Source organism: Ptiloglossa arizonensis, chromosome 2, assembly GCF_051014685.1.
Source record: "Ptiloglossa arizonensis isolate GNS036 chromosome 2, iyPtiAriz1_principal, whole genome shotgun sequence".
Taxonomy (NCBI): Eukaryota; Metazoa; Arthropoda; class Insecta; order Hymenoptera; family Colletidae; genus Ptiloglossa; species Ptiloglossa arizonensis.
Genome location: NC_135049.1, coordinates 2,145,924 through 2,170,077, shown reverse-complemented (window position 1 = coordinate 2,170,077; position 24,154 = coordinate 2,145,924). Strand labels below are relative to the sequence as shown.

General features: G+C 38.3%; 2 protein-coding genes across 27 annotated transcripts in view; one reads left to right on the top strand and one right to left on the bottom strand.

Annotated features, from left to right (window-relative positions):
* The window catches only part of LOC143143860 (tubulin monoglutamylase TTLL4), a 554,572-nt gene that overhangs the window by 184,321 nt on the left and 346,097 nt on the right, over positions 1 to 24,154 (bottom strand). The window contains exon 5 of one of the 26 annotated variants that reach the window (XM_076305655.1): positions 6,825 to 7,016. The exons of the other annotated variants lie outside the window; for them this stretch is intronic. The gene's annotated coding sequence lies outside the window, so the exon portion shown is untranslated. The remainder of the gene's footprint in view (positions 1 to 6,824; positions 7,017 to 24,154) is intronic. 26 annotated transcript variants of the gene reach the window in all.
* On the top strand, positions 12,156 to 13,099 carry LOC143143607 (uncharacterized). The gene is made up of 3 exons (XM_076305028.1): positions 12,156 to 12,465; positions 12,571 to 12,693; positions 12,777 to 13,099. Exons 1-3 carry the CDS (start codon positions 12,156 to 12,158, stop codon positions 13,097 to 13,099), a joined length of 756 nt encoding a protein of 251 aa, XP_076161143.1.

Here is a 24,154-nt window from a genome sequence, read left to right as displayed (position 1 = left end):
GGACCTATATGACCTATGTCACGAGGCCGTAGTCATCGTAGAGGATACGAGAGGTGCAGGTTGAATGCGCTAGTTCTCTCGGATGGTTACTAAGATGCTGATAAGACGATGGGCCTGCATTATATCATCGTTGTCAAAAAATTAAAAAATTTTACAGCCTCATCGCTCGCTCCCACGCGCTCTCTCACACACGCATGCAATTCTCGCTAGCACCCTACAATAGATATGTAAAACTGACCAGTGAATTAACGAAGATGTCTAAGAACTATTTCTTCGGATACATTCAGTGGATATTAGTTATTTTTCAGCTCACTCGACCAGATGTGCAGCTACTTCTAAAGCTCATAGTAAAAGCATAAACTTGGAGATTATTAGGAAGATGGCGGGTTGGAATGCTCAATCTCAGACTTACAAAATTTTATAATAAGCCCGTTGACAATGCAGAATTCACGAGAATAATTTTAGGTAATCAAGAATTGTATCTTTTTAAATTCTTTATATTTATTTTGATATTACAGTAGAGAAAACCATGAATATGTAGCACTGAACCCTATAAAGTGTATCGAAATGGCTTTTCTTTTTTATTATATGCGTTTTGTATTTGCTATGTTTATAGTTCGGTAAAGAAATTTGTAAAAGAGTTTCCGATGAAGATAAAAATAAAAAAAATATAGCGATGTCCTTAAAATTGTAATTTCCTCCGAAGAATTAGACACATCGGTAATCCAGAGAATGTGACACGAAATATAATTACACGATTAAACGAACTTGTTTGTTAGTGAAGTTAGATTTCGTTTAAAGAGACTGTAGTCTCTGTTGCGGCGCAAATAGCGAGAGACAATTTTCATTGCTCCTCCTAAGGAAAAACCTTCGTTTTTAAAAATCCGGTGATCAACTGCCTGCCGATCGAGGCAGGTCCGGTCGTGGACCAACCATCCATCCCTGAGATGCGTCACGCTTAATCTCTTTGTAGTTTAAATGTTGCATACCACCACCACCGGAAAATCGCATAATTTCTTATTATTGAGATTTAGTGAAAATATCCGCCCTCAATACCTCGACACCGACAGAAATAACCAATCACGAAGACGACCGAACTTACCTCAACGAGACCGAGACAAGACGAGTTAGTTTCGACGAAAACACATAACATTGAAGATTCGAAAAGTTAACATCAACGTAGTCATTCAGTCTCTTCCTAGGAAACACCGGTACATTATGTACGAGTCCATTCTGATAAATTCACTCGTACAAATTGAATTAGACATATGGGAATGCGTAGTACTAAAATACCACTTCGAGAACTACGCGTCGCGACACTCCCACCTAAAAGAAACTTGTTTTCTCTATTAGAAACAGCACAACTTTAAGGAAGATCACTTTAAAGTATGATGTCACGATGGTGGATGGAGTGGGAAAGGCGACGAAGGCATTTTTTGTTCTTTGTCTTTTCGTATTCCAAACTTTGTGACACTTGTGTACAGGGAGCACAACTACATTTATAATCTTTCTAAACATGACCTTTCGTATAATTATGATCGTACTTTACTAGCAGAGAAATTCATTCGATCGGTAATAATGCGTGCGAATAGGGATATTGCAATTTTACGCCTAACCAAAGGCGCAGTTTTACGCCTAACCAGTTTTTGTATTTTTTACAGGTATAGGTTAAAGGAGATGTTCAAAATTATGATCTCCCCCCCCCCCCCGCAAGTATAAATCTATTGGAAGTTTTAATGATCGTTGCCACACTATTCCAGATATATTATTTTCGATGCTGTCACTTGGAACAGTCTATGCTCACCCTTGACTCACACTTTGTGCTATACTTAAACAAAGTATATGACGATCATCTCAATACGATTCAATTAAGATTTGCAATATAATATGATTCAAGTAATTTAGAAATTTAGTGGCTTCACCCTAAATCAATTTATTTCTTCTGGCTTTTAAAAAACCCGTTGTGTTTTAACACGAAAAAGAAATGCAAATTGGGGCAGCTCGACGAAATAATGTGTTTTTGTTAGTTTTCAACAACAAAAAACTCCTCTAAACTAGAATTAAGGGTTTTCTCTATATATTCTTTTACATAAACATAAGTTAGATGTATGATTTGCACATTGTATTCTGCGCGTAGTTTTAAGATAAATTCGTTGTATAACTCGTGGTGTGTACGTAATATTCCGTTCTAGAAACTTCTAACGACTCATATTAAACTTAACGTTCGCGAACGTCCTGCCCTCGAAGTTTCGAGAACGGTTTGTCAGAAAAATCCTCTTTGTTAGGATCAATTCCAAAGAAATCGAAACATTCCGTCAAATGTTCGCGAAACCGTTTAAAAGTCCATTCGTACACATTCGTGTCGTGTCTGTTCCGTGTTTCAGCCCGGTCCCGGAATCAAATTAGTTACTCTGATTTCATATGAAACAGTTTACACGGATATTTGATAGTTACACAGATAGCCACAGATATTCTTTCGGTCGTAGCACGGACTTGTTCAAACGCGTTTTGTCTGGACATCGTACTTCGCGGTTAGTAACAAAGAGCAGTTCGATTGGACCAGTTCATCGATCGATGCGGCATCAAGTTATATTAAAAATGGACGATGAAAAACTAATCGAATGTGTTTTCGTCGAGTAAGACATTAAAGGAATATTGTATCGTCTTGAAGTATCCGTAAAATTTTCGTAAATATTAAATTCCCCTTTTTAATCGTGTTGTACACTATAAACCGTCTTTTCTTTCGTTGATATTTTACGCTTTGTAACGTCAAATTTTAAACCGACTAGCGTGTTTCGTACGGACACATTCCGGAGCTCCTCCGATTGCATATAAATTAAAACGTATTAACATTCGGACACGGAACAGACACGGCACGGTTGTGTATAAATGGACCTTAAAACCGTTAGAACGTGCCGGTTTTTGATTCCGCCGTTCGTCGAACTAAACACACGCGCGCGTCAATTCATGTAGACACGTACACGGAATTTCACCCATTTGGCTGGGTCCAACCGAGACCGTTGGACCAGGTGACGAAGACATCGCACAATCCTGGAAGCGCGGTTTAATCATCGATCAAATTTCCCTCTTCTGCGGAAAGAGGTGAATTCCTTCCGTGGTGACAAGCGGTCTCGTCGCAGCCTCGCGAGTCATTGATTGTCTACCAGCTTCCCGGGCGCCGAATGCGCAAGCTGTGTCGTACCAAGGCTTTCGCCTAAACCGAACGGTGTTGTGGCTAGCTTGCAACCCCTGCCAACGGTCACGCACGTAGATGTTTTGTGCGGCGGGACTTGGAAAAACCCCTCCTTCACCGCTCAAGGATCATCAGGAGAGTAGACTGTCCCGCAAGGGAAGTGATCTACTTGGTCATCTCGCCAGTGATTCTATGCGGGCACAGTAATCACCGGCGAGACGTATCCAGCGGGGGCCACGAGGAGGCGAGATCACTAGCTCGAAGCTCAGTCTCGTACGGGCTCGCGGATCTTTGAGCGAGTGTTTGACGTCGGGTGCCGTAGCACCCGGTGTCGCCCGTCACGGCACACTTCTTCCTGATGGAAGCAGTGCCCGTGATACCGTGTACGGGTGAGCCTCGCGAGTCAGTTGAAATCTAATCGCCACGTATCAAACAAACATCGTCGATAAGTAGTAGCCCGCGTAACACAGTCAGTCGCAATTAGTCGCCCGCAGAATCTCCGGGGCAACGAACAAGCATTTTCGGCACCGTGAGAAACAGCCGATGGTATTTGTTGCGTTCTTTCGCGTTCTTTCTCTGTTTCGCGCTCGGTTCGTGCGATAGTACGCGCTGTACCGTGTCGCCGCGTTAGTGTAACTCCAGTGATCACCCATAAGATAAACAGTCAGTCAATTAACAAGCAACCTCTGCGTCGAATCTCTGAACTCCGTTCTAACGTCGCCAAATAAATCTTCGTTATTATCTTCGAAACTTATGAATCTCGTTATACTAGTTTCATTGAACTACGATGCCATTCTAGGCTAACAACGGTAGACAGGTCATCTTAGAAAACTACGGTTCTTTTAGAAGAGAATCATCTGCTTCTTACTCGTGTAACAGCGATCATGACCACGCAACGGGACAATCTCATTTTTTTACAATATCTAAGAAATTTCTCCGCGATACTAACTACTCTCAGTCTTTAATAACCTTTTTGTAATGCGGTTCAAGCTAAATAAACTAATTGTGTACCGACACCGCTTTCTACAGTTGGGACACCTCAATTGTGTGCATTACTTTAATACCATTCTCCTCCTGCTGCTGCACCAAATCGGTGTATAACTCAAAAAAAATTCGCTCCGCTCAAAAAAGCATGCGGCACATGCAGAATGCGCAGGACGATCCTGATGATTTTTCAGTACGTTACATAGGCTAAGATTTGGAACAACTTTTTTCTGTACATATAACTGTCGTCTGGGTTTAATTTCCGAGATACAGTCATTCACAGTGAAAATTGTACAGATCGTATCATAGGAAGTGCTGCGCCGGTACAACAAAAGCACGAGGAATTTGGTTGAAAAATAATTATTATTCTGTAGATTAATACTCGGTAATTATTCGTACGAAAAATAAATAATTAAGCATTATTATTTAAAAAAAAAAAAGAAAAGAGAATAATAACCACATCGTACGCTAAATCGTTCCGATATTAAAAATCATACAGCATGGTAATATCGCGTTTCTTTAAACAAATGCTACAGAATGTTTTGCTTTTCATTTGTTTCTCCATTTTTTGGAGTTAGTCGAATGTCACTGTACCACTTCTAGACCAAACCCAGTCTACTTATGTTTAACACTTGTTCAATACCGCTCTCGTATGACTGAAATACCTCTGGCTGATTTACGTCCACCGAGCTAAAGAATCGAGCGAAGCCGTTTGCAATCGCAGTGTCATCGCTAAGAGTGTCATCTTCTAATTGTATAAATGCTGGCCATGAATGTACTTTATTTAAGGAATGTATAAAATACCAGAAGTATTCAATATTAGACGGGTTATTATTTTCTACTGCATCGATGTATTTTTCCTAACAATTTTACGACAATTTATTACACTCAGGCAGGAATTTGCCAAAGGTTAGGTAATCCGATAATTTATTACTTTATTTATATTATTTGTGGTCTTGTCTCTTAGCTCTAGATTTGATGATAAGCTCTGTTGAGAACCAAGAAGGATGTTGTGTCCTTTGAGTTTAGATTATAGGGACAAACGGATTAATACAATCGTTCAAGACTGGATAAAGAAATTCTACCGAATCATCTACAAAAGCTTCGAAAAGCAAGTTATCCCAATGAAAGGAACAAAGGGTAATTATTAATGACTGAATAGTTCGCCTTGAAGGAAAGTTTCTTTATGGTGACCGGTGAAGTGTTTCTTTGGGTTACGTCAAACGGAATAGAACATAGTAGCGGAGGGTGAGTATTGGTGACATCGGTGGCTGGAAGGACAGAGAGCTTCCCATGTGTAGACAATACAAGATCTAAAATTCTATCTAAACCATTTCGAATAAAGTTAAGTTAACACAAGTTTAAGAGACAAAAAGATTCATAGACGGTAGATGCTTTAATGAGTGAGGAACCTGGAGAGAAATATAAGTATATTAAATTGCCGTTAGGATCATTCAGCCACAGTGTTTTGGAAGGATTCTAATCGCCTAATAAAAGAAAGTCGGTGATCAGTGGCATAGATAACACAACATTTTCGATTGTTTGACAATGTTGATAATTGTTTGACCTCGATAGAAACTTGCTCGACCTATGACTCTTGTAGGTTAATACGTTTACACAAATAAGGTCTCGTGTACATGTCAGCCACTAACGCACCATCACCTGTCACATGATCGCTTGCCTCCCTATTCCGATCAAAATTATAAATATTGTAATTATTAAGACCAAGTCCCGCATCAGGAATACCGGTACATAGCCACATTTCCACAAGAACAATAGTTCTTTAGATTTAGAAGAGCGAGGTTGTTTGATCTTGCCTGGCTTTCCTTTCCTTTTGTTGATTTCAACGATAATATTTACTTCCAGTATCAAGTTGGAAGTAACTATTGACCGGAAATTCTTCTTTTCTTTTTCCAATTCTTGCACCATCTCTTTCAAAGTAGAAACTTCTCTCCCCACCTCCGCTTGGAACGACTCGAATAAGCTTTGGAATTTTCCTTCCTGCTCATCCAACTTAGTGGTAATGATTCGTTCAATTTGTGATAACAGAAAGCTATTATCAGGTGAAGCCGAGCGTGGGATGTCAATAACAATTGCCAAATTATCAACGTCTTTCTCGTAGTCTATGAAAATCCTATTTTCATACAGATGACCTGCGCAGTGAAGACAACCTGGGTGTGATGAAGTGCCGCAACATTAACGTATTAATTGGTATGATAATTTCGATTTGCAACCTCTGTAAATATGCTACATGTTTTGTGGATGTTATGTCAAAATATATTATTCTATTTGGCAGTTTTCAATTCTCTAATAATTTTGATACAGCCAGAGTCTATTCTTTCCTAGTGCATCTTTCAATAAAAGGGATTCTTAACAGTTCTTCCTTTCCATCATATGTAATAATAACTGGTAATCTCTCTACAGATTCTTTACCAGTTAATCACCGCAACAGTTTTCCATCCCAGTAAGCAGATATAATTTTCGGCAAATTTTTGTGGAATGATTCAAGTAATTTTTTAGTTCTTTCTGTTCACAATTGGCAGCTGTAACATCGAATTGAAGACTCATTGACTATTAGATGATTTGAATTATTTCCTAATACTTTAGCAACAACAAGCATGATGCAAACCACATCTCGATCACTTACTTAAGACTTATCTAATGTGATAACAAGTTTCGCATTCATAACTTGTTACGTTCCTCTTGACGTTCCTTTTTGGTTGACTCGATTTTGCTTCGTCAACAAAATCTGGTTAATCTATGATAGATTCTTCGCGTGCGGATTGCGAGGGTATTTTTTGTTCATCGTTAGATAAGGTTAACTTAAGTTGCGTACAACCTGTAATATACGAAAAAAATTACATTAAACTTGCAAATGGGACACATTGGAAATTAGAAGTACATTTGAGAAATTTGTCCCTTCCATTTTTGCTAGCGCATCAATTTGTTACTGCCGTTACTCTAATCTTTCTATTCGAAATGTTTTCTTTAATTCTTTTTACAATTTACTTCGAGAAAACGTTAATGCTTTTATCACAATAGGGGCACTCGATCAAAAGTCCAATTTTACTTTCCGTAAATTATATTATGGGAAGCAATTCACAGATACTCTTAATATATATAGTATTTAAAAAATGGTATTTTTACTAAAAAAAAATAGTCGCACAAATTTAAAATAATGAAATACAAGTATATCCAAAATTGACATAAATTCGCTATAATTTTGAAACTTTGACACCGATGTGGCATGGGTTCAATCGTTGTTCAATCACTCTAAAATTTTGCACTAATCAATTTTTCATCAAATGGTACAATTTATAGGTGTTAGATAAAAAAATTCGGAAATTGAAAATTATGGACCACCTTAATGCACATATTACCCCACATTTCCTTTTTCATTTGTAACATACGAAACTAAATATTTAAAGTCAGATGCTCACGGCTTACGAATACGTTTGTTACCTACTACATATATTTGAAGAAAATAGTCCGAAAGTGACCGCATGATAGTCTGATTTCCAATCAAATTTTACGGTGTCATTGTCATATATTTTTTCGTGCAATTAATGCGACGCGCAGCCGAACATCGTAAAATTAATCTATATCAGCTCGTGATAGGAAATTAACAAGAAAACCGGTTTCATTTTTGACCTAAAGATCATAATCGACCACCTGACGATCCTTATCAGGCGATTAATTAAAACTTACAAATCCACAGCAAAACGTTCTTTGCTTTCATTTTCTCCCTTTAGAGTGTTCGAAACAGTGAATTGCGATATCGAAGACTGATTACATTAATAACGGAAGCGTTAAACCTGCCTCTATCTGATTTTAACTTTCTTTTGAAAAATAGTAGATTACAGGCCCCTGATACTATGTATACAGTTTTAGGTGTAATAACTCGATAAGTTTATAAGTATAGTATGTGTAAGCGACACGTGTATACTAAATCGCAGATTTAAGTCACATTTACCAAATATTTTTTTTAAACGATTTCTTGTACAACTACAGTAAGTGCTAATCGAATTGATTCATTAAGGCCATTTCTTCAAATTCGAATATTTCCCTCCAATTCGACATATGTTATCTGAAAACGCATAGTTTTCACGATTATGTGGTACCAATATGATGGTTGTTCAGCTTGTTACGCACGAACCGCGATTGAAATATTAAATAGAAAATTATCATATCGTTGGATTGGACGTAATAATACCACATTTTAGTTAGCACGTTCACCGGATTTGATTTCAACAGATTTCTTTCGCCACGGAAAACTGAAAGAAGAAATTTATCAACAGTAACCTATCACTCCAGAAGACACGATAAATTGTATAATTAGAGCTTGTACTGCTGCTTCATTGGAAACAGTAGAAGGAGCATCATGATTCGTGATTGATCGTATCAGAAAGTGTATTACTGCCGACGGATATGACATTGAGTACTCTATAACATAAACAGTTTCAATGTAATTCTAATATTATCCTAGTATTTTATCACATTTTTGATATTCAAGGTCACCTGAAAGTCATAACTTAAATAAGCATGTCCAAATGTAACTTTTTAGCCACTACAAGATGAAATAAAAAAAAAATAAGTTTTTCTAATGAAAAATAACGATAACCTCGAAAGAACTATGAAAACAATAATCGGGCAAAAAAGATTTTCTTCTATGGTATTTCCCCTTTGATACTATTTAAATTATGCCATAAATATTGTGTCATTGAAAATAAAGGACATATTTAAGTAGCCTACTTTAGTTTGGACACCCTGAATAATAATTCACTCAATGTTAAATCGTCGTAAATTTGTTTACTTATCAATAGAGCATTCTCGCCACTTGTGTGATTTCAGAATTCATATTTCTGCACACATCACCGAATGGATCTCATAATACGTAGTACAGATTGCGATAAGAACGTAGAAGAAATATATCTGAAGTATTACATACAGTCTTATCGCAATCTTACAGAGATCTCTGGCCGCCCAATTGCTAGCATATCAGTGATCTCCGTTAGCGCGGCCTAAACAGAAAGGAAGACCAAACAAGCGTAGCACTTAACATCCCCTCAGGAGCTGCAGCTTACTGTGCTTACTGTGCTTGCTGCGGTACGGGTCTGGCGCATCCAAGGTACCTGATACCATTCGTATCATAAGATTCCTATTGGTCATCGCAACAACTTATTCTCAATTTCTCTTTTGGCTTTGTGTATACTAGTAGTACGTGACAGAAGGAGGGACGGGGTTTTTAGCTTAATCGCCTGAAATGTGAAAATGACAACTCTACAAATTTCCCCTAATCTTAAGATATGACACGCGGTGTTGGAATTTAAGTTAAGGACGGTTAGCGTTACCGCTGCTGTCATTGGGGGACGCCGTGGATGAGATTGAGGCTTATCCGTCCCGCCCTTTTTCTTCTCGAGCTGGGTCATCATCGTTTCCTTCCCCCTCTCGGTCGCTGCTGAGAATGGCGACCACATTCTTGGCCGTCCGTTTGGCTTTTTAGCCGAGTACTTCCGTCTATGCCATCCCGATTAAGGATGGCGGCGGCGGTGGTAGTGGCATCAACAATACTTATGGCTCACTGCAACCGCAAGAGTATCTTTGGCACTGCCCTTGGCTTTTTGAGGGACCGCGTTGGACTGCCCTTAGGAGAAGGCGATGCGAATGACTAGGTCGAATACCGCTCTGGCCCCGTTAAACATTGAGGCGGTTTGACCGAAGCGCGCAGTAACCGGAGCTCTCGTTCTAGAGACCCCGGACCCGATAACGACGTGAGGTCGGACCGTCTCGCCCAAAGAATGAGCCAAGTCCTGGCGACCTAAGGCGTCCGAGTCACTCAGCCCACGAAGCATGCGGAACTCCGCGTGAATGGATTGAACGACTCGGGCACTTGGAATGAGGTGAGCTTGGCGCTGATCAGAATAGGGGGCTGCACGGAGGAGGACACAAAGGTCAGAGAAATCCGTATTTCCCCCTCTGGCCTGAGGTCGGTTTGGGCCCGGTGCCTGTACCTGACGCCCGAAATGTGGCAGAGGTCGGGAGGTTAGTGGTAGTATGGCTGATGCCGAGGATTGAAATCCTTGCGGAGCGCCCATTTCACTGCTACCGCTTCCTGGAAACAGGCCACGTCAGACAGCGGTGCACTTCCGCGCACAAGCCAATGCCCAGTGACCCCCAAGTGCCCGCTGTGTGCAGACATAGGTAGACCCGCCGCGCAGAGAATGAAGGCAAAAGTTGTGTCCCTTCTTCCCAGCAGAAGAAGAGGCGAGCACAGGGGCCCCGACCGGCCACAAGGAGTGCAACTGCGGTGGCAAGCGGTGTAGTGCCCCTAAAGAAAAAGTCGGGGGTGATAGCGGCAGTGCCGTCAGCCATGGACGTGGATGACGGTAAGGCTGCCGTCGAAAGCGCGGGAAAAATGCCTGGAGGAGGAAGGGATGCCGGTAAATAATGGCTCCTTGGCTCCTCCTCTAGACCAACTTCAATCACTGCCGCACGGCTCAGAACCTTATGTGCCAAGTCCTTACGGAGCGGAAGGTTGGCCTCGTAGTCACCGCCGAGCCGTATCGCGTCCTTGACTATCCGCACTGAGTGGCGGTCGCCTGTGGCTTGATGGCGATTGTACGGAAGGGCAGCGATGGTTCTCCTCTGTGCTCCCTATTTAAGCGCTGTGCGGAATTCGTCGCCATCGAGTGGTTGGTGGGGGGCACAGTTGCCGCGGTCGGTTGCTACATATCGCCCACTGTGGTTTCGTTGCCTTCGAGCAGTACCTGGCCGGTGTGGGGTAGTACCTTGCGCGGCTCGCACCCCGGCTGATCCTTGTCCTGGGGGACTTTAACTTCAAGTCCGTGGCTTGGGGTTCCCCCAGGATGAACGGAGGGCCGGAGCCCTGGGCAACTGGACGGCGGGTTTCGCACTCTGCCTTATTAATCGAGGATCGGAGATGATGCGCATGTGACGCGGAGGATGGTCCATAGTGGACTTGACGTTTGGATCCCCCAGCGTCATGTGTATAATGTCCGGGTGGGAAATGGTGATGGAGCTGGACATTATCGGACCACCGGTATAACTAGGTGGTCCTGTCCGCCACCGATACCGCCGCAAACACACTACGGCACTACGACCTATGTGAGAATGGCACTTCACCGCACAGAGGCTTTGACGTCTTGATAAGGACAGGCTGTCCGATTTGAAGGAGGAAGTGGCTCAAGTCGGGCGCACCGTCGCGAGCATTTGCGACGCGATCGGTCTGGTACCTCCTCGTTGGGCTATTTACTGGTGATCGGGAGAAATAGCGGGTTTGATGACCTCGTGTGTCCGGGCCCGATGCTAGTACACCAGCGCGCGGCGTCGTCTCTGTCGGCTTGGTAACGACAGCGAGCGAGAGTCACCCCATCAGGTTTGCCGAGCTGGGAGTCACTATTGAAGAGCTGGCCGCGGCTATCCGAAAGCAAAGGGCAAAAAATACCTTCCCGGGTTCTAACGGTGCGCCCTGCTAGGTCTGCGTCTTGATCCAGGGAGTCCTTGGTGACGGCCTCTGGAAGTTGTTTCACTGCTGCCTGGCGACCAGGTGATTCCCCTTCACCTGGAAGGTGGCGCGAGTTCTCCTCCGGAAGGATAACCGGCCTGTGTACTCCGTTAGGGTACCGGTTCATGTGTCTTCTTAACGATGCGGGCAAATTGTTTGAAAGGGTGCTGGCGGCTGCATCGTCGGACACCTATCGCGGAGTGGTCCCGATCTAGCCGAGTGCCAGTTCGGTTTCCGGGAGGGACGGACAAAGATCGATGCCATTTGTCGCGTCCGATCCTTCTCGGCCTCGACCATCATCCAGGATGGGGTGGCATTGGCGGTGTCGTTGGGTATTACCCTGAGGAGACAATCAGACGGCGGCTTGAGGAACATTGAGTACCCGCCTATCTACGAGCAGAGGTCACGGACAACTTCCGTGACAGATGGATCCAGTATCCGGGCCGGTACGGCATGGAGCAGAGAAAGGTGTACTCTGGGGTTTCGCAGAAGTCCATACTGGGACCCCTACTATGGAACTTCAGTTACAACACTACTGCGGCCACGAATCTCTCCAACGGCGTCAGCCTGACGTACTATACTGACAACACGTTAGTGCTGGCCGTCAGGGAGGATTGGAAAAGGGCCATTCAGCCGTCCGAAGACGGTACCTGGCGCATCGTCGACCGGATCTGGGAGATAGGTTTGGAGATGGCTCTCCATAAAATGGAAGTGCTAGCTATTCAACACCTCAGGGAAAGCCACCTCCTCCCGCCTGATCCGGGTGGATGAGACCGTTGTCTGGGTGAGGTTCGAGATAAGGTATCTGGGGCTGATCCTCGACAGCCACTGGAGGTTTGAGGTGCATTTCCGATCCCTGGCCCCACAGTTGGAGAGAATAGTCAACTCTCTGGGCTGATTCCTTCTCAATTTGCGGAGCCGGAGCGACTGGATTTGCCGCCTCTACGCGAACATGGTTCATTGGGTGGTCCTATATGGGGCCCTCGTATGGGTGGGCGCCAGATTCTGCTGCGCCGGGTCCATAAGCGCCTGGAATTGCGGATCACCCGTCGCTATAGAACCGTGTCCTATGAGGTGGCAACCGTCCTGCTGGAGCTACCCCCGCTGGACTTTCGTGGAAAGCTGTTGTAAGTCCTGCGGGCGGAGGATGGTTCTGGTGGGATGGGATGTGGAAGTCTTCAGACGCTAGGACTGATAATCTAGGCTGCTGCGGTGGCAGCAGCGGCTGGCCGAACCGATATTTGGCCCGCAGATTGTCGAGGCTATACGACTACTCCTGTTGGAGTGATAGTGGCTACGACTCCCTCACCTACTGTATGATGCAGGTGCTGTCCAGACATGGTTGCTTCGGGCAGTATCTGCGCCGTATAGACAAGAAAACAACGGTGAGAAGCTGACATTGTCCAACAGACCAGGACACGGTGCAGCACAATCTGGAGGTGTAACACGCCTGGGCAGGTGAGCGCCGTGTCTTAGTCTTAGTCGGTAAAATTGGTGCGGATCTAAAAACCAGGCTTTGCAGAAGAAGTAGAAGGCCTCCTTCTGCAAAACCGTAATTTTGCAATAGAGGAGGGGGGCAACTCTTCTGCCCCCCCCCCCCCCCCCCCCCGAAAATGAAAGTAGGCGCGGCGATCGCACAACACGGGGGACGATCGGAAGCCTGGATACGATTCGGTTACACCCCCCTCCCCTCCATAACGTACGAAGGTGGTCACCGTAGTAGGTTTTAGTGTGTAGGTCCCACATCCGGTCCTTCCACATACAGGGAATTCCACACACCCCCTGGTGCTTCCCCAAGGGGTTGGTGGACGCTTCCGAAGATTTCCCCCACCTAAAAAAAAAAGCCTCCACTTTTACTTACTGTACCAAAACCCAAACCGGCAAGACAAAACCATACATACAGAACCTTTAAACTAAATACACGTCATGTTTCTTGCTAAACCATCTTCTACTTTGGTTCAATGATTCGTTAAAATCAAATGATTCGAATTACAATCTTTTCTTGGTTGAAAGATTCATTTCTTTAACAATCCTTAATTGGAATACTTTATTTTAACAAGTAATGCGTAGACGTTCTATTGCCCACGCGACGCAATAAGACTTTGTAATCGAACCGTCAGACATTTGTACATTCATTTATATTTATCCTATCATATTTTTAAAACTTTGGCAGGAATCAGTTCCTTTATTATTATTATTATTTTTATTTTTATTTTTTTTTGGAATTGTGTCCGAAAGTGTTATTAGTAAATCTGGATTTTGGAATAATCCATTAAAAATATCTTCATTGGATATCTTCATGGAAACCTTTTGACTGTAACTCCTATTAATTAGTTTACATATCCTATAACACACTCTAATACCTGTTCTGTAAAACACTCTATGAGTTTAATTCTATATTTTGCCAAAGTGGTTCCACCAATGAATACATTATGTATGGAAAGCATATGATACCACAGATATGTAGATAAATATATAAAGATTTGCTCTATTTATCCAGTAATCTTTAAAGGTTGCACAGTTAATAGTGTAGCTATAGAAAATTATTATCAAACTATTGTGGAATGACTATAAGCGATTCATCAATTCCTACAATTTAAATTTTAAATAAATAATAATAAAAATGTGGTAAACTTTGAAGCATGGGATACAAAAATCTACATCGAAGTCTGAACAATAATACCTGATTTCTCTTATAACTTTCTCTCTATCGGTTTGTTTTGAACGACACACTGCACATTGTCTTGTTGCCCTTCTTTGTTAGCAGTTGGTGGGATAAAATCAATAAACTGTCTTTCTACTAATCGCAGTGGAGGTCTTTTCAACCAGTACCGCTCCAAAATAGGTTTTTACACTATTGATTGAAGTAAATGAAATGTCAGAAAAATGTGTATTTCTCGCATTAGTTTCTTGCCATTTTTGTGTCGTAATAAAGTGTGAAACTGTCTAGTATTACTTTTATAATTTGCATATCTATTCATTTTTATTATTATCAAATTTACTAATTTAAAATTGATAAAATATTTAAAATGTGCAAAATAAATGACAGAATACAGCCAATAAAAAAGTGAAGAGGCCTGTAAAAAGTGGAGTATGCAATAATAGACATAGATATCTGTAATATCTAGTATAGTACGAGTTTCATTCGTACTAAACTGTTAAAGAGCTAAAGGCTCAACCTTTGTACTCGTATATCAATAACAAAAGTTCCATCGAAAACTTCAATTATCATTTCAAGACAATTCCCTATGTATACAATTATGTGAAGAGTATATTTAACCCTTTGCCTACGTTACAAAATAATAGATGAAGTAAAAAGTTCTGAGCGTTTCTTCTCTTTATTTCGACGATGAAATTAATAGAGTTAAAATTTTCGGATTTAGATCAAATATGCGCCGTTTTGTTCGATAACATTTCTTCATTTTGAAGGCGATTTCATAATTCCGCCATTGAAGATGTCCTCGTTCCTATTGGTAAAAAACTTGACTAGCTCATTTTCACAGGCCTCTCTTGAGACCAGTTTTTTTACCATGAAGAAAATTTTGCAAATGCTTGAAAAGGTGATAATCGTTTGGTGCCTGGCCTGGGCTATACGACGGGTGCGGTATAACCTCCCATTCAAGCTCTCGGAGCATTTATTAAACGACGAATATGAAAATAATTGGACACAACGTGGTGGACCCGTTTTATGACGTCCTAGATGACGTAAAGATTTGATGAATATTTAAAAAAGCTTTATATAAAACTTGACGAAAGTTTCACACTTTATTACGACACAAAAAATGGGGGCGGTCACCATTTTAAATACCGAATAAAATAATTACTAAACTGGAACTCACTTGTATTTTAATGTATTTAAACCGACATCAAACTTCTTTCAACAACTACTATTTTTTGGCACATCATTATGTCAACTATTCAGAATAGCAAACAAGTTTTTCAAGTAAACTTAAACATTTACCGTTATGAAAACTATCACTTATCGATACGAAAATTTACATGACATTTCGTTTAAAGAAAGGACGAGGACGTACGACTTCTCTCCGCTCCTCTCTTGCTTACTCCTCATATAAAACCGTTCTCTTCACATATAACATCCAGTTAATAATAATCAAAAAAATTTATAAATATAATCAATGATTCACGATAATTTACGCGAGTCACTCTGTACTTACATAAATAAAACGCATTAAAGTCAATTTATATTATCTGTTCAAGTATGTTCTGTTTCCTACGAATACTGTTGATGAAAAGCGGAAAAATATACATACGTGACTTTCTGATCAGACATAGTTTTGACTATTACACAAATTTTTTGTCAACGGGCATTTATGTATTATATTTACATTAGGGTGGACTTCCTTTTTAATCATTGCAATTTTGGGGGGAACAACCCCTAGAAATATGCCACTGGATGAAAAAATAACTTATGCAAGATCTGAATTTGGTCGGATAACGAGAAGGCGTGGCACTTCGAATTTGAAAATCTTTTATTTTTGTAATTCGCTTTTCTCCGTTAAAGTATGTCGCTACCATACATTGTTGTACCTCTTTAAATTTGTCTCTTTACACTTTATAAGGACGTAGAAACAAAATTTCGAATTTTTTCTTTTTTACAAGTCGCGATTCTAAAATTTCAAACATTTATTGGGGAAAAAGATATACTTTTCCTCATTATATTTACTTTGTTAAGTAGTACAAGTTTTACCTATAAGACTTTTTTATATGTTTATAAATAACGAAGATTTACTTTCCAGTAAAATAATTTAGGTGTATATCAAAATTATAGTTTCTTAAATATTTAATATTTTAATCAATTCATGCGTAAAAAATAGTTTATTTGAATCTGTGCAAAATAGGATTGAAAGTCTTGAAAGTACTGTTACATTTGTTTTCAGCTAACTGCCAAATAGTACTTCAAAGATCTTAATTATGGTCCGTTAGGCTACTACCTATTCTGAATAAAAGATATTGTATTTTAAAGGAAAATGGAGCTAGTGTTTGAATAGAAAGCTAAATTTAATATTACGTTCTGCGCGTCCAGCGACAATGCGAGAGAGTAAAAAACAAAAAAATAAAATTCGAACAATAATGCAAACGTCAGAGGAGAAGTCATTTTTACTTAATCTCGATGAAAGTCAGATTACGAGTGCTAAGTGGCCGTGTGACGGACAAGTGTTAACAGTTTTATTTTATTATATGCGGAAAGGTAAATTGAACCTTCGGTCAAGAGCTTGTTTGGTAGTGAAGGAAGTGGAGATTTTTTGGAAAAAGGCCCGAATCCCTACAAAAAAAATGCAACGCAACATTGTAAAATCGACACCTCTGTGCAATAAATGGAAAGCTTTATAAAAAACTTGTACACGTCGAAATCAAACTCAAGGCACACGAGAGCAAGATTTTTTTGAGCATGCTGATACGTTGCAATTGATAAAAATTGAGGAAGATAAAATATTTTGCAAAACCAAAAATAAAAAGGACGACCTGGCTCAATGATTGGAGAAGATCGCTTATTGTTGATAAAAGAAAAGGATAGCACTTCGAAAGGAGCAAGAAGAATACAGATGAATGCGACGTGAAGTTACTGCCGCTGAAGGTACGTTACATATTCTTTTATTTTATTTCTACTCTCTATACATCAAAATATTAACTGTAGTAACTAATTATAGTTAGCATTGGCCTTTACACTATTCTTTGTATTCCTTTTGAACAAAGTGAAACAGCAGAATTCTAATTATTATCATGCTTGTCTGATGATGAAAATAAATAAAACGACGATGAAAATATTAAATTTGAAGATATTACGGATGTACCTCCGAGCAATTTAAAAAAAAGACGAGCTCAGAAGCGGGTTATAACTCCGAATTTGGTTGCAACACTAGACAAATGCAAAATAAGTGACCGTGATAGTGTCCGAAACAATGCAGCAGTTGTAGAAGCTCTCGATTACAACTTGGATGATCTAGTAGTATATCGAACATCAGATTTCATGTGGCGCTTAACAATCAGGAGCTACTTGCGGGGATATTGAATTGTTATCGAGCATACCTATAATTCCATCGAGTAGTGGAGATGATCAAGCTACTGCGGTCCATTATTTATTACAAGGATATAGATTGTCCAATAAGGTGCAAGCACATTGTTGTGACACCACATCATCAAATATTGGATGATTCAAAGAAGCTTGTGTTCTTGTGGAACAAAAGCTTGAAAAGATTTTGTATTTATCTTGCAGGCATCATATATATGATAATGTTTTACAAAGTATATTCGTTAAAGAAATGACAAAATCCGTAAGACCAAGTATTACTCCATTTAAAAAATTCCAAGAAGCGAGAGGCGTGGCCTTCGATTGACAAATTAAGGCTTGTACCAGGAATTAATAGCGACTTCTTTCGCCGAAAAATTCCAACCGAATTAACTCGACAAATTATTAAATTTTCACTTACAAGTTTAGAAACAGAAAAACAGTCGCGAGACGATAATAGAGAGTTTCTGGAATTAGTAATTATTTTTCTGGTGGAACTTATTTGTTTAAAGGACATTATTTAAGAACTTATTTTATTTAAGTACTTAGGAAGAAATTGGAAAACGAGATATTTGCATTTTTTTTTACTAGACTCTATATAAAAATGTGGACTAGACCTCCAATAGCAGTGGAAGCTCCAGGCCAAGATTGTTAATTCTTGAAAGAACTCTACGAATATCGAAATATCGACGAAAGAGTAAACCGTATAGGTTTGTCCAAATTTGCCAACCATTTATGGTATTTGTCATCAGAAGCGGCAGATTTAGGATTCTTTGATAAGATGGTAGGAAAAAGTACTAAATTGCGAATGGTAGAAGCAGTAAAAACTAAATCAAAAGATGACTTTTGTAAGAAAATTAAAATTGTTCCTAAAGATGTGAAAAACTATATCGATACAGGAAATGAGCAAAGACAAAAGCATTTTTGAAAGATTTTCTAGTCCGTTTGACTTCCTAGAAAAAGATCCTGATTTATGGATACATAGGAACGACTTTAATTACGGGTTAAACATCGCTCGACAATTAAAAATTATAAATGACACCTCTGACCGTGGTGTTAAGCTCATACAAGATTACAATAAAATATTGGCGAAAAATGAGGAGGAAATGCAATTTATCCTAAAAATTATTTCCGAGAATAGAAAACGTTGTCCGCGTGTAACAAGTACACTTTGTCAACAGATATGTAATTATAATAATAATCTTCATTTTGGCCTCAGATCCATGAAATATAGACTTGATTTACGATATTTCCTTATTATACTTAATTCTTCCTCTCGCACAATTGTTTTTTTTTCTCTACACTAAAATATCTGTCTCTTATATAAATAAACTTGTGTATTCAACTGTAAACTGTTAAATTATTAATTTCTAAACTATACTTTATATTTTAAACCTAACAATTACTTAATAAGTATTTACTTTAAATTTGCATCTTTGATTCCTCATTTTGCCTACTATTCCTATATGGAAATGTAATATACAATATATTAAAAGAATGTTTTAAAATAATAAGAATATTTTCATTATTTATTTTACTGCATATTCATTTCTTAGTTTTAAAGGTATTCATTTTATATGCTATATTCCCCTGCATTGATTCTATATTGTATAATGATTGAAATAGAAACCTCTAAATATCTTCGTTATTTATAAAGATATAGAAAATATTTTTAGTAAACTTGTTCTATTTAACGAAGTAAATGTAATGCGAAAAAGTATATTTTTTTCTCGCAATAAATTTTTGAAATTTTAGAATCGCGATTTATAAAAAATAAAAAACCATAAATTTTGTTTCTATGTCCTTATAGAGTCTAAAAAGACGAATTCAACGAGGTAAAAAATGTATGATGAGAAAAACGGGTTATAAGGATAAAAAAGTTTTCAAATTCGATGTTCCACACCTTCCCATTGCACGATCAATTTCAGATTTTGCATATGTTATTTTTTCATCTAGTAGCATAATTTTAGGGGGTGTCCCGAAAAATAATAGGGTCCACCCTAATGTACGTGTATATGTCTTTTAAAATGATTGTGAGTAAAGAACTTAATGGACTTGAATGAAACATTATACGTAAGTTTTATATTGTTATCTTAAAGTTCGATTACATTTTGAGCAAAATCGGTTCATGAATAATGATAAATATTTCGTTATATCCTCCTGTACTTTTTCGGTTTTTTTCGATATACACATATATTATTTATTTTCAAACATTAAAAAAAAATTTTTTTAAATAAATCTTGAAAAGAAATAAACTTTGCATAAAAATATTAAATTCACTTTTTTTCTATCTTCTCTAATAAAGAAGAAAAAAAAAATAAATTAAATCTTGCTCATTATTCGTAAGCCCACATTGAATCAGTAATTTATACCGAGAATAGCGAAAATCTCTTTTACTGGAAACAAGTTTGTAGAGATACTTTAAATAATGATAGAGTTAGAATTCGTTGGTGCTAATTTAAATGTCTTTAATTCACTATAGATAAATTTATAATGGAACAATCATCGTTATTCATGGGTTGAGTTTGCTTAAAATCCAATTAAATCTTAAGATGAAAATATAAAATCCAAATAGAAAGTTTCCTTTGAATGCTCTACACGCAATCGTATTAAGACGTACACGAACGCAAATACATATGAGAAACAAAATATTTCGAAGGCTTTTTCTTCTTTATAAGTCGTAAAACAAAAATGCAGCGAATCGAGATCTAGCAATTTGGAGGCTAAATAGTATAGTCACTACATCTGTACGTAACATTCATTTAATAAATTTCGAACCTCTCTTGTAATGTGTAGTCGCGATCTATGATCGATCGATATTAATCACTGATCGGTAAAAATGTAGAGTAAGTACCGAACATTCAAATTCTAGATTGTTCTAGATTATTTTTTAATTATTCGTTAAAATAGTCAGAATTTCCATTACTGTTACAATGTGTATTATTTTACAGTTAATGACTTCGCACATCTATGAAATCATTGTTAGAATGTATCAGGTCCGCCAAAAAAAAACCGCTAAATGATTTGTAAAGCGAATCCGGTATAGATTAGCACAATAACCGAAGCAGCACGGAAACGACATGAAAGCTCGACGTGTCTGCGTGCACGCGATGCACGGTGTCATTGGCGATTAACCGGTGATGCGTGCGGTTGGCTTCTGCAGTGCATATCGCGCTCCTACCTACGCTGCGATCGTCGACACGATCGAATCGCTCGCAGTACACGCGGCAAATCGGCCACACGACGATAAAGAAAGTCCTTGTACTCGTATAGAGAGGGGCCAGAGGCAAGAGGCAAAAGGCAGGAGAGGTAGGAAGGGTGGGAAGGAGGGAGGGAGGGAGGGCCGCGATGACGTCACGTCCGGCGCGAGGGCAACGAGTGTGGGAATCGGCGGCAGGTGCGGTCGAGAGTCAGTCAAAGAGTAGTGGACCTCGTTTGAGATTCCGTGGTGGGGATGACACAGGAGTGAAGAAGCCAAAGACGAGGAGAAAAAAACAAGCGCTGAAAGGGAGTAAAGAGCGGAATCAAAGGATCAATGGAAAGAAATGGAAAAATTGAAAGCGAGCGAGCAAGTAACGCATAGTGGATGTGGGGAATTTCAGAGATGAACGGTAAGGAAGAACTGTGGAGCAATAGAAAAGGACGAAGAAAATGATCTTAAAAATAGGAAACGAGCAAGGACAGGAACTGATACGAGAGTATAAAGAGAAAAGGGAAAAATGTGGTGTTTGTAAAGCGGTCACTGCTCAAAGTAAAAATATCGTGAGACGGTCGAGTGTAATGCGATACGATTTAAAGTGGAGGAAAGATAAATAAAGTATAAAAATATTGATTATTTAATTCTTCGTCGATTAAACGTATTTTCACAAGAGTGAATAAATCTAACAAGAAGTATGAAATGGCTCTGATTTTGGATCTGTACGATCGTTCCATTTTAATATATTTTAATTTGCAATTGCAACGTACCAATTTTGATTAGTATAACATTAAAATCGGTTCGAAAAATACAGTTGTATATTTAATTTGTCAATGTTGCTGCTTTTACCAGCACAAAATTTGAATTTATTTCGCTTTAACAAGACAATGCCCTTCCTTCTAACACATTTTTTCAGCTGCACTTAAAAAGTGCAATAAATCAGTGATTACATATGATTTGCATATAAATCAGCATATGTGCCGAACTGGATACTTAAAGTGCCATGTAATCCATCTCGTGTACAAGTGCAACCATACATTTTCTCAAAAAACACAAGATTTCACTTAATAACTGCTTCGTTCATTTTTAGACGCATTTTTATAAAAGTGAACAGCCACTGTGTATTAAGAAATAGTTTCTTTATCGTTTTTAAAAATATTTAATTTCTTAATTATAGCAGTACGCAAAATACTGTTATATTGAAAATATGCGAGTCTTCTTAGCTTCAACAGTGACGATTGATTTGTTAAAATCTCACATTGTAACGAATTATTTCTGATGTTCATGTGTAAAACTAAACAATTTACAATTATGAAATAATTTTAAATAAAATTAAAACACATCGACTTTTCATCTTGAAAAGTAACTCTAATGAAAACTAACTACTCGAATAAATGAAACATCAAATACAGTTGCAAAGTATTGTTTAAAAACACGATGGGCGTCATACACCGCTCGAGGTACAATATCTTAGACGTAATTGCATTAGCATACAATGGATTTTGAATTATTTTATTATGTTTTAATAATAATGAATACTTGAATCCCGCGATTTGAAAACTTATATCAGAATCATCGATGAGTGGTTTTAAAATAATTGAAATAGCAGAGTATTTCTGTATTTTCAGTAATTAATATTTATTGCGAAAAGAACTAATTTGTATTTATTAAAAATAATACGAAACTGCTTATACTTATTTCTATTAAGATGAACTCTACATAATTACAATTTACGCAAAAACAAGTCATGCTAGTAATTTTAATACTAAAATAATTAATGAAATAAGTATAACTTTTATGATTGTAAATGTAAGAAAATGTAATGGTTATGCTTGTTTTCATTTTATACTAGTATGACTCGTTTTTGTGTAAATTGTAATTATATAAAATTTATCTAGATAGAAAGGTGTATAAGTAGAATTATATTAAATTTAATAAATACAAATTAGTTCTTCTTGCTATAAATAATTTTCAAAATAATAATAATTATTTCGTATATTAAATTGTATTCATATTTTCATTACGAAAATTTCATTCTGTTTCTTAATAGTTAACAATTGATTAGAAAGCTACGCCAATGACGTAGTATTCTCTCTCGTTCTCGATTTTAATCAATTGCGATTCTTGCTTGCGATCGTACGAGAGCCAAGGAACTACGAGCGGAGCGGCGATGTAAACAAATTGTGCCTTCTTTTCGCAGCCGAACAATACTATTAGAAACGAGAAGATGAAACACTACTTACAAAATAAACGATGCAAAACGCACGGCGAATCAGTCGCCCGTTCCACTTAGCCCCTTCCACTTTTCAGATTCTTGGTTATTATTGGAACAAAACAAAATGCGACGGAATAAGATACAACAATGAATGATATTGGCGTTGACATAAACTCAAAATGTTAACTATTGTTATACTATCGAACTCAACGTACTTACGATGCCTGGTTAATGGGTTTGGAAAAGTTTAATGAACTGGAACCCTCCGAATTTATTTACCGATTTTTTACCGATTTCTTTTTATCACATATATCATTCGTTCATTAATTTATACCGAAAGTTGTTACCGCAAGTTTTACTATATTATACACAATTAAGTTTTTGAACAGGAAAATGGAAAACAGTTCAATTCGTCCAATATTATTCTCAAGAAGACTGCTCCGAAGGATTTAATCTGTTCTTTCGAGCATTGCAAGTTGCAAGGAATAATGGTTTATTTAAAATCAAAAAAGAAAAGTGTATCTGCTTTTCTTTTTTAAATTTCTTCATGGACGTGTCGCTTCGCGCCGTGGACGGTCCAAATGAGAGAGATCTCTTATCTCTAATTGTAAAAGAAGAAATGATATAATGCAAACAAAGATATTGGAAATTGCCTAAATAAAAGAATTAGTTTTCATTGTTTAATAACAATGTTTGATATTGTGTAATAATCGTATTACAAATTAAAATAAAGTTTGATATCGTTCAATCCGAATTTCTGTATTAAAGATGTTTAGAATTTGAGTAAACATCGTTACACTTTATTAATGCGGCGAGACAATTTTATGTCTATAATTTTCTGTATTTTCTAAATTTCTAAATTTCTCGATTATCCTTCGATATCTGAAAATTTTATTGCTATGCAGTCTGATCGTTAAGAACTTGAAAAATGGAGAGAATGGGTGAAACAAACGGCCGATTCCCTTTGTCCCTTGCGTCGTTTAATTTGTCGATACGTTTTCATCTTCTCGTCT

Excerpts from the sequence above, each read along its gene's own strand:
- LOC143143607 (XM_076305028.1), top strand. The coding sequence starts at position 12,156 with ATGGAGCAGAGAAAGGTGTACTCTGGGGTTTCGCAGAAGTCCATACTG. Across the intron at positions 12,466-12,570 it reads CCTCCTCCCGCCTGATCCGG|TTGGAGAGAATAGTCAACTC; the intron begins GTGGATGAGACC and ends CTGGCCCCACAG. Across the intron at positions 12,694-12,776 it reads TATATGGGGCCCTCGTATGG|GTGGCAACCGTCCTGCTGGA; the intron begins GTGGGCGCCAGA and ends GTGTCCTATGAG.